The sequence below is a fragment of the Etheostoma spectabile genome, chromosome 1 (assembly GCF_008692095.1).
Source record: "Etheostoma spectabile isolate EspeVRDwgs_2016 chromosome 1, UIUC_Espe_1.0, whole genome shotgun sequence".
NCBI lineage: Eukaryota > Metazoa > Chordata > Actinopteri > Perciformes > Percidae > Etheostoma > Etheostoma spectabile.
The window spans coordinates 28,835,264-28,850,387 of NC_045733.1; the positions used below are offsets into that span (position 1 = coordinate 28,835,264).

At 41.6% G+C, this 15,124-nt stretch overlaps 1 protein-coding gene across 1 annotated transcript in view; it reads right to left on the minus strand.

The window, feature by feature from the left end:
* LOC116693743 (protein kinase C-binding protein NELL1) overlaps positions 1-15,124 on the minus strand; it is a 296,583-nt gene that overhangs the window by 79,878 nt on the left and 201,581 nt on the right. The window contains exon 13 of the mRNA XM_032522965.1: positions 8,495-8,620. Coding sequence (XP_032378856.1) covers positions 8,495-8,620 — 126 coding nt within the window. The remainder of the gene's footprint in view (positions 1-8,494; positions 8,621-15,124) is intronic.

Below are 15,124 nucleotides of genomic sequence, written 5' to 3' on the forward strand. Positions count from 1 at the left end.
ATCTGCCCCGTGTCACAGGGCGGAAAATATTGATTTCCTGTCATAGCATTTAGCCTGCAGGACATGGATTTCCATCAAATTAGTTTGAGAACATTTCTGAATTTCTTGCAGTAATCTACCTGGCGTTTTCAATTGACCAACCAGTCAATTGATTCCACATTTACAGCTACTTCTCAACACTACTGCATGCAAGCTGTGTGCTCACAAGTAACACAATTTCATTATTGAAATTGAATTAAGAAAAAAGTGGGGCTTAAAGGGCTCCTTGCATAGGACTGTGTACACTTGTATGTATTCTGGTGACCTTCTTTATCTTCCTATTGTCCTTTTATGATGCAGTGTCTCAGATCACATTTCTTATGTCATCATTGAACTGAGGTAAGGAACGTATGCATAAGATATGTTTCTATCCAAATGTTATGGAATCTTTAAGAACATTTCCACAAGTCACAAAAATGCAATACTAATTATAATTTTGTATTTGCATTGTAAAGAGGGCAGACTAAGAAAGCAATAGTGTCTGACTTTGACATTTGAGACCTTGGGTCCGTGTCCAATTTTCATTTAGTAATCATTCATTCTGGAGTCATGTTTTTGGTTACCTGATACATGTACAGTATGTCCTGTTTTCATACTTCTATTAGCTCTATTTTGGACTCCACCGGCTCCTAGGGAAAACATCCGGCTCTTTAGCAGCAAAATGCTATGTTCATTAGCTAATCAGTAACTGTGTGTCTCTACTGTTTGGTGCTGGACCAAAAGCGTACAATGGGTTTTTGTAGCTTATTCGTTGAAAACAGACAGCTGTCAAACAGCACTCATAAGAGAGGTTAGAGTCAACGAAACAGTAAACCAAACCAATAAACTGAAAGATGCTCAAATGCCTGGAACTGAGGGGAACTGTGGAGTCACAGGCGGGTGGTGCTGGGACTACACTGCCCAAAATGAAATACTAAGTTAAACATGGTTTTACATCATCACTTACAACACCACAATCTCCAACTTGGCTTTTTTTCAGATAGTGGGATTATTTAGATTTTTTATATACACTACACTGATGTAACACTTTTTCACCAAGGTAATGAACAATATGCTTGTTATTCACCCACGCATCAAAGCACACACATTAACATATAATAACACCGTAATTATAAGGATTGGCACCTAAATAATTCACTTTTCTTGTTTGAAAGCCATGATGTATCTTTCTCATGGGTGGGCCAAATTCTCTGGGTGGGCAAAGCAGAGGAAGGTAAGATAACCTTGCCCCGTATGACCTCATAAGGGTCAAGATTCCAGATCGGTCCATCTGAGCTTTCATATTCTCACAAGGCAGAGGAGGGTACCCAGGGCTCAGTTTACACCGATCACCATTTCTAGCCACTGGGGGACCCTAGGCAGGCTGGGGGACTGCATAGTAATGTTAAAAAACCTTTTCATGCCATGGGACCTTTAACATAAAGAACCATTTATTTGTTTCCACTGTTTATTTTTATTGGGACAAGTATGTAGCATTGACTTATGCCACACACCCCAGCATTCATAGTCTAAGGTAATTTGCGATGCACGTCCCTAGATGGACCCTTATATACCCTGGCACTTTAAAAGACAAATGCTTCTCACTATGCTGCAAATGTTTTCATTTACATTATTAATTATAGCCGCTTCTTTGGTGGCATTAGCGCTCGGATTTGCTTTATAGCATCCTGACCACCCTGTTCATATTCCTTCTGTGTAGCAGCAGCACAGAGCTTGTGAGGTAATGCAGCTCATTTACTACCCAATGAAATATACAGCTTAAGGCAATAAAAATGCTTAGGCTGCAATACACATTAATGAAAGCATGTTCCATTAATGCGCTCTGTCAGTAAACATCCATCCCATACCCTGCATTTATTATTCCACACGCTTCCATGTGTATACAGCCAGGGAAACAGCAAGACAATGCGTCGCAGAAGCAGAGATAAAAGCTTACAGAAAAGCAGCGTAACAAGAGGATAGACATCACTCGGGATGGTTGTGTAGTCGGCTGACGAGCAGGAACAAACACTGCTTACATCAAACCTTTATGGGAAAGCTAAATATAAAAAACAGCTTCTCAGAGGCAATTACAAATGGATGAGTACTAAGGAAAACTTATCTGACTCCTTTCCCAAACTGTGTTTGATGACTTTATTAAATTGGCTGGTGCCGAGCAAGCCTGACAGCGTGACCTCCATTTTTGAAGAGTTAATGTATACAGGGCGGGTTGCCAAGATTTCCAGGCTCGTCACACCTGAGCTCCACATTCATTGCATGTATAATTGGAATTGGATTTGATTACATTTTCATTATACATGTAATGTGTCTTGAGGGGGAGGGATGCAGCTTTTCCCAATGCTAGGATTTTTGGAGAATATATATGTGGCAACTGATGCATGAAATTATTGGCTGCTGCTTTTGGTCAGCCATACAGCCGAGTCTGGGCATACTGTCTATGGTTTCTTGATAAGAAGAGAAAAAAGTATTGATCAGTTGAGTGCTGATGAGAACAGAAGAGAAAAATACATTACATGATCAAAGGCAACAGCTTGGGAATGGTTGCTGTCTGAATGACGGATTTGCACACTTAACACTTCAATCTGTTCAATTTAAACAATACAGCTTAAAATACCACCATGTGTTTGTGTCAGCTAAAAGAACACCAAAGGAGTTGTGTGGGAACTTAGGTCCTGTGTTTAAATCTATTTTCTGTATTGGTAATAAAGTAATGATTTATTTAACCCTCATGTTGCCCAAGGGTCAAATTGACCTGATTTCCTATATTTTTCTTTTGAACAACCCAATTGTAATTACCCAAAATAACATGATTGATTTCCCACAACGCTCTTTGGCAAGTACAAATCTCTACTTTCATTCATGTTGGGGTGTCTTATTCAATTTTATAGCATTTCAAAAACAAATTGAAGTGGTTTGGAAATAGTATTGAGTAGAAGTTGACATATTCTAGTTTGTGATCATCCATCAACTAACATTCCTTCAATTTTAGTCTAAAAAAATTCCTAATTTCTTCTTTTCTTCTTTACTCAAACATTAGGTTTAATTTTCTAAATATGAGGTTTATTGAACATAATTTCCAAAAATAACTGCAAAACTGAAGTTAACAGTCAACGTTGAAAAAAAGCATCAAAAGTGATGAAAAAGGGATAAAAACGTACAACACAAGGGTTAATCTATTTTTGAACTGAATGATATTACGGCTCTGTTTGATGTCATTGTTCAGTCCATTCCATGAGGTCAGCCCACAAACTGAAACACACATGCTTTTAACAGTAGTTCGCACAAGAGGTTGCTTAAACACACAATGTCCTCTTAGATGATGTCCCCTGTCTCTTGTTGGGTTGAAGTTGTTGTTTCTTTAAGAGATTTTGGTGACACCCCCTTCTTGCTTTAATCAAAGTAACTCCAGCCAGAGTTCAGCTTTCCAAATCCCGTGAGCAAAATGTTATTAAATGAATATAGCTCACTGACAAATAGCTGAATTTCGCTGAACCACAATAAAACAAATGAAATGAATAAAAACAAGGGTAATCAGTAGGGTCTCAACATCTTTTAGGCCAGGGGCCCCTAAGCCGGAAGACAGGCTGAATAGGGGCCCCCCTACCCCTTATAGTGTATTCAATTATGTTGCATATTAAACTGGGAAGAATGGATGAAAAAAAAAATGGATATTATTTAAGCATTATGTTATGAGGTTAAATATACAGTACATCTGGAAGGCAAAGTGACTCCTTAAGCTTAACTGTGTGGCTACCATAGCAACCTATAAGCTTATCTTCAATGTGTTCATTCCTTTTCTTTTTCACCAAAAGGCCAATTTATCTTGGCTATTTTAATTTTTAAATTCATAAAATGTATATTTTCTGACTTGTTTTCAATTTTGAAATAAGAAACATTCAAAAAAATGTATATTTCTCTGCTCTATTCTGCCAACAATTAGCTAATACCAACATGTTTGTGATGGACTACCATCAGCCAATATTATTGTTGACACAGCTCTTACAGTACAGTACAGTATCTTGAGACCACTGAAGAGTATGAAAGCTGCAGTTTGACAGAGAGTGACCCCTTAAATCTATTGGACGTTTCAGTGTCTTCACCAAGTCATACAGTGTGCAAAGCTACAGCTTTCTAAGAGACGAGGCTTTCATTTAAAAAAAGGCTTTACTACACTTTATCTCCCGGCCTGAGCTGAACCTGATGTCAGAGCGTATTTACAGGACGGAGCTGAGAGTAAAGACCTTAAAGATCACATTCCAGTGCTTTAATCGGCAAGCCTTATCAGAAAATGCTTAGTGTAGAAAACAATTCTTCTAAAACCCAGAGATCAAAAGATATGTGCACAGTGGTGGTCGGACAACCACTTTCACAATTATCTACACATGAAGTCGGAGATCAGAGCATTACCTTCCACAGGGGAAATCACTTGAGTTCTGCTTACACTGCACCATCTAGACTGAGGGTAAACCGACATGATCTACACTTTAGTCTAAGCTCAACACATAAAATAGAATCCACATACAGGAAACAAATATCTGTTTAATAAATGTCCTCTGTGTATTTAGGAAAAAGCCAGAAAAGCTGTTATGTTCCTCAAAACTCAATATGTATATATCATCAATTTCACATCAAATGTCCTTTAAATGGGGACAAAAAAATATTATTTTGTCCAACATCCATCTTCATCCGCTTATCCGGTATTGGGTTGCGGGGGCAGCAGCTCCACCAGGGGACCCCAAATTTCCCTTCCCCGAGCCCCATCAACCAGCTCCGACTGGGGGATCCCGAGGCGTTCCCAGGCCAGGTTGGAGATATAATCTCTCCACCTGGTCCTGGGTCTTCCCCGAGGCCTCCTCCCAGCTGGACGTGCCTGGAACACCTCCCTAGGGAGGCGCTAGGCTCTCCAAGCTCCTCTCAGATGACTGAGCTTCTCACCCTATCTCTAAGGAAGAAGATAGACACCCTCCTGAGGAAACCCATTTTGGCCGCTTGTACTCTGGATCTCGTTCTTTCGGTCATGACCCAGCCTTCATGACCATAGGTGTGGGTAGGAACGAACAACTGACCGGTAGATTGAGAGCTTTGCCTTCTGACTCAACATATAAAGCTAAAATCATCCTGGACAAACAGTGAACTGATTTGTGCTGCATAAACATGGATGTGATGACAGCTCTGTGGCATTTTGAGAAGGAGAGATATGGAACCTCACACTAGCTGCCACCTCTCTTCTTCCCTCTGTCCATCCTCTGTTTCCCCAGAGCTGCTTGGCTGCGTCCATGGATGGGAAATCAAGTGTAACCACAATTACCGCAGCCTCCCATTGTTTACAGGGAGCTGTCTGCACAAAGGACAGACTCCACCGCCAGGCAGGAGAGACACAGAGAGAGGCTGAGTGTGTCCAATGCAAAAGGTGATATATGACGTGTTGTGCGAAAGCTGCAATAAGTGACATTCTCTTCCTCTGAGGAAGGAGCTGCTCAGATTGTAATATTGAGGGTACATTTGTAGACCACATGGTGCCTACAGCAATGTAAGGTAAGTTTGTGGGTGGACAAAGCCAAGAGCTGTCTGATGTCCACAGAGACACATATCCAGAACACACACACACGCACATTTGCCTGAAGCCAAAGGGGGAAAGAAACACATTGTACTAAGAGAAACACTGGAGTCAGTGATTGTTATCAAACACATTTCTTCTGCAGTCGCTGTGTTTTATCTCAGCTCTGCTAGAGTGTAACGATTCAGGGGACTTCTGTACATTTGACTGTCGACACATATACACGATTCCTCTCCAGGAAGCCTTCATTGGAGCATTTCACGCTTCTTAATACTACTGCACTATTTCAGAGTGAGAGATTAAAGGTCCCATGGCATGAAAATGTCACTTTATGAGGTTTTTAACATTAATGTCCATTCCCCCAGCCTGTCTATGGTCCCCCAGTGGCTAGAAATGGCGATAGGTGTTAACCGAGCCCTGGGTGTCCAGCTCTGCCTTTGAGAAAATTAAAGCTCAGATGGGCCGATCTGGAATCTTGCCCTTTATGAGGTCATAAGGGCAAGGTTACCTCCCCTTTATCTGATTTGCCCGCCCAGAGAATTTGGCCCACCCATGAGAGAGAGACATCATGGCTTTCAAAAGAGCAAAGTGGCAGTTGGTATTTTTGTAGGCTTGGGATGGGCTAAGAGCGACAATTGATTCCCGTGTCACTCTCTACTTTTATACCCGGCTCAATCTTACCTATTTTCGGGTGACCAACTACGGCTGACACAACGGAGGTCTGTGGCCGGCGTCATGAAGCTCTGTAGGGGCTTAAACAACTAAACTAGCAACTGCCGCTGGGCGTCGTGGAGCTCATAGGCAGCCAGCGTCACGTGACCAGCCGGCGGCCTTTTAATTTTGTAGGATATAATACGTTTTGATGTGCACACATTTTCATACGAACAATATCATACGGACTCGTTCATGAGAATGCGTTGAAAACATGGTGTCTCCCACCTACAAAGCAGTATTTATCGCTTCATAAAACCAGAATCCAGAGAAACCAGAAAAACCAAAAACTGGTTTCCACTGTGCATGTGTGTGTCCTGCTTAATGCAGCGACAACAATGTGATTACCAGAAACCCTCCCAGATCCAGACACAATGAAGAATAATGATACAGATTCCAGCACCAATTACAGAAGCTAATGTGCAAACATGTTAGCGTTGTGTAATATGAGCAATCACCTCCCTTTGCTGTGAACGCTAACTCTGTAATACATCGGTGCAGAGGAGCTGAAACCCTCAGGAAGAAGCTGGAGAAGGGAAAAGGAGACAGAAAGACGATTTATCTCTCCCAGCAGATGTAGAGCAGGCACCTAGGGCTCCCAGTCAGCAGTCAGGACAGTTTACAAGCTGCAAAATAGATTGATTGACTACGGATCCCTGTCCCTGTGTGGCTGCCAACTCTGAGCTAATTAAAGAACACTTCTCCGGAGAAACACTGAGCAGCAACCAAGCACATCCTATTTACTCTCGAGAAAACCAAACACGTTCCCAAAAACCCGTCCCGGTAAACCAGAACAGGTGTCACTGTACTGTATGTTGAGAAATAGCTAGAGCCACAGAGAATACTCCTAGACAGAACATTTGCATTGTGTTGTTAAAAGTAGGTAAATATGTTGGTGAAATTGTTTCCAAACTTAGGCCTGACATTCAGCTCTGAGAAGGGCAGGGATTTGGAGGTAGCAGGATATTTTAAATCACAATATTTACTGCAGACAAGCCATTAAAAATAACTGAATGGCTGCAATCACCCGTCCTTGTTATATCACAGGCTGATTCTCCCAACCTTTAAAAAGACACACGCTGAGGCACTCATCACTTTGCATTAATTTCCCTACCTGCTTTCATTTCAGATAACTTAAGATACACTGTCATAGTTGCAAAGCCATGTGGCTGGCAGTCCCCATGAAAACAAACGCAACTAATGATATTTAGGGGTAAACTGACAAAGAGAGGCGGCAACATGTACATATAGGAATAACAGGATGGTTAATAATAGTAAGTTTTACAGCATTCCCACTTAAAATCTTCAGCTCTTTCAGCAGATGATGGGACTTTCTCAACTTTTTTTCTACTATTTATTCTTTTCCAAATATTAAGCGTTATATTAACATTTTATTTTAACATTAAAGACAATGAGAGCAAGCTTCAAATCCTTCAAATCTTCAGCTCCTTCATACTTTCACCTACAGACACGATCAAACTTTAAAATGTTCATAAAATATTCAGCTATCCGCTCTATCTTTTCAGTTTTTATATATATTTTACAGTTTTTGTGAAAAAGCTGTTTAAGTATAGTGTACATTTTAGGATTCTTCTGCCTTTATAGTGAGTGTGTATTAGGTGACCAAGAGGGTGAGGTCATGTCACTAGAGTGGAGCGCTTTGAAAAACTCATCTTAGTTCTTTCTCTAAAACTTGCTTTCACGTCAACTACTGTAACTTCTCATGGACAATTTTTACATCAAAACATAGGTATTCTTGTACTCTTCACAAACACACACACACACACACACACACACACACACGCACACACGCACACGCACACACACACACACTATATTCAAATTATTTTCAATTTTATTTGAGTTTGAATGAGAAAATCATAACAAGAATTATCTAAGGACAATTTACAGATTTGGCCCTATTTTAATGATGGCGCAGGTGCGTGTAGGGCGTGTCCAAATCCACTTTTGCTAGTTTGAGAGATAGTCAAATGTGTAATGCTATTATCTTATTGTCAAACAACCCTCACATAGATATCCTTTCTTAGCTTCACTTCTCATTCATTTAAAAGTAAAAATAACTACCATTGGTGTTTTGATGGTCTTTTTACTGACTGTAATGTGTGTGTGTGATTATTTAGTAAGATCTGATAAGTCAGTAATGTGTTTGGAAGCATGCAGACGTACCGGTGCAGGAGTATTCGTCCACTCTGAGGAAGCCTGGCAGACAGTCACAGCGATGGCTTCCGGGCAGGTTGACACACACCGTGTTGGACTGGCAGTAATGCATCTGGGTCGCACACTCATCAATATCTGAGGACAACAGAGCAGATACAGTGGATTAATAACTCCCTGGCACACTCAGGACACACAGAGCGATTCCTTGGGCGACTGATGAAGCGTATTGAACTGCTTTAGCACCGATGCTTTAATCTCATTACAAAAGGTACTGGTCTCTGTGAGTCAACTTGTTGCTTACGAATATTAATTACTGTACAGTGTTGCCAATCCATTTACTCACCAATCACACAGACATACAAGACAACGTTTTCAAAGTATAGTTTGGTTTGCCCCACTTATAAATCAGTGTGTTGTTTTGTTGAGAGCAATGGAAAAGAGTACCAGGCAAGAAAAGACATGGAAGAGAGACAAAACAAAAGAGATGTTAAAGACAATGGGGAGAGGAGAGAAAAGGAAATTAAAAAAGGGGAAAGGAAAGAACAGAAAATGCGAAAGCTGATGAGATAAGGACTTATATATACTAAAGAGGACAAAGGAAAGCAGGGAGAGCAGCATCTTTCCCGACATCTATATTGTTCAGCTAATATCATACAAGCCTTGTGTCGTACACAGACTCTCCATCATCCTAATGTAGCTTGAAAGATACTGCATGAGCATTGAAACACAGAGCTCTGGGAGGCATTAGCTGAGCTGGATGACTGCTGATGAAATAGGATCGGAAACGCACAAGGGAGGTGTTAATTTTTGTGTGTGTGTGTGTGCGTGTGTACAAAGTGCATAGTATTTATGTGGATGTGAGCAGCAGAGAGAACCGGTTTCCTGAGGCTAACAGGCCTTTCCACCACTTAAGGGACTCTGTATGCTACACTTAAGGGAAGGAGAGAGTGAGGAAAGCATTTCCATATCCTCTCCTTGGACAAACACATTCGAGCTTTGAGGTTTTTCGGCTTCACACATTCTGCTTACAACGGAATGAAATTTTGTATGAAGTATGTAATTTACTTACATGCAACAGCCAGAGATTTTTTACTCGGCAAATTTCATCCTTGGAGAGCGTACAGTAGGAGTGTTGAAATGCACAATCAAAGAGAGACGGATCATGTATTCAGGCGTACAAAGCCTTGCTGGCCTTCAGCATAAAAAGCATTGATCTGCTACATCGCAAACACGAAACTTACTCGAGTGCTTTCAGGCTGCCAAACAGAATCCAAATCCAATTTTGTATTGTGTCCTGAAGCACTATTCCACCCTGAAAGATACTCATTTCATTACCCTTTATTAGCACCAAAGTCTTGTTCAGGCCTTATGATGGCTGGCCTGGGATGTCGCCGACATGCGGCCTTAGTAACTCAAAGTTGAACTGCTTTTATCAGATTTCATTGAACTGTAAAAAGCATCTACTGTCAAGGCTGACACACGATGGGACTTTCTGATTTCTGTCGTTCCAAGGTCCTGTATCCACTGTTAACCGTGTGTGTGTGTGTCTGAATGCCTGTGTTCGCACTCGCTGTCTCCTATGGGAGTGCCGCAGCAGGTGAGGCCTGCTGACAGAACTGGACCTGTCATTTCACATGGGGGGGAATTCATTTCTCTCTTTTTCTCTGTCTCTCTCTGTTTGCCCTCCATCCTTCCTCCTCCCTCTCCGCTCCACCACAGACAACCTCCTCCCTCCTCCTCCCACTGAGCTCAGTTTCTTCATCCCTCTGCTGCTTTATTCATGCTGTGATGTAGGTCAGGGCTGCGGGGGGGGACAGCTAAAAATAAAGGCAGGATAGGACTCTCTGCCTGCATGTGCAACCGCTTGTGTGTGTGTGTGTGTGTGTGTGTGTGTGTGTGTTTGAGAGAGAGAGAGAGACGCACTGTGTGTTTAAAAGTTCAGCGTCTGAATGCTGTTAGGAAAAAAGAGAGAAGATTCTTCATAGTGTCTGTGGGGTGTGTGTGTGTATGTGTGTGTGCGTGCGTGTGTGAGCGCACCTAGGAGTGCATGTGCACATTAGTATATGCATCACCCCTTACTGTACATAGGTTAATGGAAACTTTCCATCCAACAGCAATATTGTGACCAGCTCTCTGAAACTCTTTATTTTGTTTACTTTCATCAACCTAGATTGCGAGTGTGTGTGTGTGTGTGTGTGTGTGTGTGTGTGTGTGTGTGTGTGTGTGTGTGTGTGTGCGCGTGTGCGTGCGTGCATGACCTCAGCCAATGCAGCTGATCGGTCTCATTGAGCACCTCATTTCCTGGTCTGTTTGAATCCGACTGTAAGAAGCTGCTGCCTCAGAATGACAGCAAGATGGAAACCAATTCAGAGATAAACACCTCTCAAGACTTTCAAAGTATTCTCCAGATTGTATTTTCTTTCCTAAAACATGAAACTTTGGCCCTTGGTTAAGACAAAGAGACTTGTGAATTTGTCTGCAAGTGCGTGTTTGTGCACTCCCATCCACGGTTCCTAAAGGTTTCCCACTTAAGGATTCAAAACTGTTCATCAATCCACTTTCCTGTTTTCAGGTCGTCTCTCACTCAGCAGGACAGAGTTGTGTGGAGTTAGGTCGAAAGAGTCAACAACAACGGCACAATTATTTAGAGGATTTTGGAGGCAACTCAGATCTCAGATTTTCACCGTTTAACAGTGATCTCTGTTAGCTAAGTATAAAAAAGGCTTTTGAACAGAAACTCCTAATTCCAAATATTAAAAGTTAGTCAGAATCTCGGTTTAACTTATAAATGAGGGGTTGGAGTCTTGGTTGTGATCTTTGAATGTCCTGTGGGGTATTTCTCATTTGAACTTTTGTACTGTTCTGTAGATTTTGTAGTATTTGCACCACTACAGGTGTTGTCTTGACAACAATGAGCCTTTTTGGTCAACTAGGCTTTTTTTGTTTGTGGATAGATGCCTGTGTCAATATTACTTATGTTGCATGCTAAGTATCTGCATGTTCATTGGTTCCCGGAATATTCAATGAGGGAGAAAGGGTGTTTAATTTTAATTTTTATGTTTAGATAATTTAACACATTTTATAATTTCAGAGTAGCAGAGCATACATACATCTAGAAACATTCCTGTTGGTATTCTTTAAGAGATATGAGTTACACAATGTTGTAATCTGTAGTACTGTATCTCAGCACATCTACATCCAAAGCAAAAAAAAAACTCAGTATTTGTAGGTGCCTTGGTACTAAAACAACCTGCTAAAACTTTGGCTGCTCCTCCCTAACTGACCGGCATAGCCGCAACAGAGCACCATTTAATAATTCATGTGCATGACTTAAGAGAAAAGTTGACAGCTGCTAAAGCATTTTTTTATTTTTAGGAAAAGGACTTGACAAGAGCTGTTTCCATCCAAATGTCATCCGCCCTCCTGATACTTATCTCATCACTCTCTCAGCAGATGTCTCCTTCACAGACACACATACACAACAAACAGCATTCCCCTCTTCTTTGACCTCTCTCGCGCTCTCTCTATTTTCATGTTCACAGAAGTTAATCTCACCCAACAATTACACATCATGATAATTGAGGATGCAAAGACCATTGCACAAATACACACAAGCACACACACACGCAGACACACACACACACACACACACACACACACACACACGCTGTGTTGAAAGAGAGATGGGATATTTCACTTATTTTCCCGAATGCATTCAGCTTGTTTTTCATTTGACTTCACTGAAACACAATCAACCAACACATTGTGAGTGAGAAAAGATATTTTACAATTACACACATTATTATGTCTATATGCAAGTCAATGATATCTCGCACACAATTTACGGATTTATATATGATTGAAGGGATGATAACTTTTAGATACATAAGCTGTTCTGAGCAGATATTGCTGGTCGTCTATGTGACTCTCTCTCTCTCTCTCTCTCTCTCTCTCTCCTTTAGCTTAAGTGCTGTCTGTCAGCTGCTCACATTGTTTGCCTTCTTAAAGCTTAAAAACAGAACCGGAAAAAACCCACAACACTATGAATTTGGTGTTGCTCCATTAATATTATTATATCTGCCGGCTAGTTTCGGATATTCTGTCCAATAACCATGCGAGCGTTTCGACCATTTGTTTGACGTACAGTGCTTACAATGTTTGGTGCGTTTAACTCAGTGCAGTGCACTTTGAAAGCAAACCACACCAAATGAAAAATACAACAATGTTGCAACTTCCCAACCGAAGTCCACAGACCAGGTGTGAAAGCTCCCTTAAATAAATCCAAAGTTGTCTTATTACATTTCGTCTTTACACATCCAAGAATCCCTTGGGTTTTGTTCAAAGGTTTTGCAAATGGCTGTGCAGGGGGCGGCCACCAGAGAGTTAGCGGTTGACGGTCAGTGAAAAGCTCTAATGTTGCGTTAATCGGACATGTCCTGTAGGTGTGGCATGTTGTGAGTTGTTTGAAGTACAGTAGCTTTAACTGAGCTGGGCAGAGTAATGGAAAGTAATGTAATTTATGACTTGATTAATTTGTGCAGTAATGCATCCGATCTTTTAACTTTCTTCAAGAAGCATCAAACAAATACTGCCATTCATTCTGCACACTACAGTAACTCTAGAGTGTACTATTTACCTTTTGGTTTAACTTTTACGGTGTGACCACGTGCAGCTGAAACGCATTGCACACTGTGGGCCCTATTTTAACAATCTAAGTGCAGGGGCGTGTCCAAATCCACTTTTGCTAGTTTGACGACGGTAAAAAGGGTCCGTGCGCCAGATGCATGGTTCAAAAGGGTTGTACTTATTTCATAGGTGTGTTTTGGGTGTAACGTGCAGTAAACCAATCAGAGTGTCATCTCCCAGTCCCTTTAAAAGCCAGGGGCGATTGTACCATGGCACATTGCTACTCTGACGGCGGGATTGGGCCCTAATATTTTTATTTGAAATCTTTTGCATGTTTGTGTGCTGCTGCACTTCCCTGTGTGTGTGTGTGTATGTACCAAGAATAGTGTGCACACACTGTGCACAAGCCTAGTCACATTTTACTATTTGCTGTTAAAATAACAATGACTCCAGACCGGGCTTTTGTTGGTCAAAGGCACGATCACTTCCCGCTTCCTCAAGACAGCAATGTGCCAAGAATTCACCTGAACACACCTCCCTGCCAGACCAACACGCCCATTGACGCAAAGATGGGCGCCCATGGGCCCATTTGAAATATAAAGCTCCTGCAGTGTTGTGTGGCAAGAATGTGACTAGTCAAACATGACCCATCTTGAAACAAGATGTAAGAGCGCTAAATTAAACTTCCATCTTCATAAAAACTTCCAACCAACACACTTTGCTTCATCGAGCTTCACTGTGTTGTCAGCTAATCTTCCATTCATCCCAACAGCTCTGTCCCCACAGGAATCCTGTCTCTCTGGTGCAAATACAGGAAAAAAAACTAAAATCCTATCACATTACTGCTATTACAATGCATGAACACCTCTTATATTGAGTGATACTCAGCTTGCCTCTTTAGATGCATCAAGCTCAAATTTAGGATTTAACTGGTCTGCTGTAGTTGATATCGCTTTTGAAACTTCCGTTTTTTGGGAAACATAATGCCAGTCACAACACAGTGAAATGAGGATAAGAGAAAACGTTTTCATTCCGGTGATGGGTTTTGATCCCTGTGGGGAAGATGTTTTTTCATACATTATGAAAATGAACAGCAGGAAAAAGACCTTCTCTGAAGTCGGAAATTAATCCTCATCCATCAATTACATACCACGATAATTGAGTCTTACAAACAGCGTTGCTTTCAACAACCAGAGACTTTTGAACGAAGAAAGTGAGCCCGGATACCTCCCACTATGCTGTACAGTATTCCTCCTGCCGCAGTGGGAACTTACATTAATAGTTGAAAGTAACCGTATTATTATTCTTTAATGTGGACTGAACCACAGAGAGGACCAAATGGTTTTCATGACGGGGGTTTAATTTTCACACAGAGGCCTCAAATGTCTGAACTCCATAAATAAACTCTCTTATCCCCTGTGCTGTGAGCAAATCAAAACACAAAAAACAACAATCAACACGCAGCGGAGGAAGCTGTGTGCCCCTTCCTTGAAGCTAGAGGACAAAAAGAACTACTAATGCATTTAATTAGACAGCCTTCCGAGAGCAGAAGCTCTTATTGCCACCCTTGTCCTTCTAAAAGGCGCATACAGAGCGGGAAGGGCTCTGGCAGAGCAGATTGGAGCCTGTGCAGGAACATGCTGTTTGCATCGTCTGTCAGAGAACAGCTTGCGGGTATGAGAACTAAATATGGTGTGGTTCTCTATCAGGAGAAGGAAGCAGGGTGAGCAAGGTGGTTTAATCTCCCTGTCACTCTGCAACTCCAACGAGGTGCTGCCATTCACTGGTGCTGCACACTGACAGACTATCAGACAGACACTCTGAAGACTGAAACTGTGACAGAGTCCTTCTGTCAGACGGAGGGGAACAGTTTACCTAGATGACAGGTGCTGTGTGTTTGTGTGCTGGGTGTTCACCCGGGTATATTTACTGCATGGCTTAGAAGAGTACTCCTGGGTGGAGAGCCCGAGCCCAAACTTGACAGGCCGATGTTTCCCGCAACAACACCCGTGC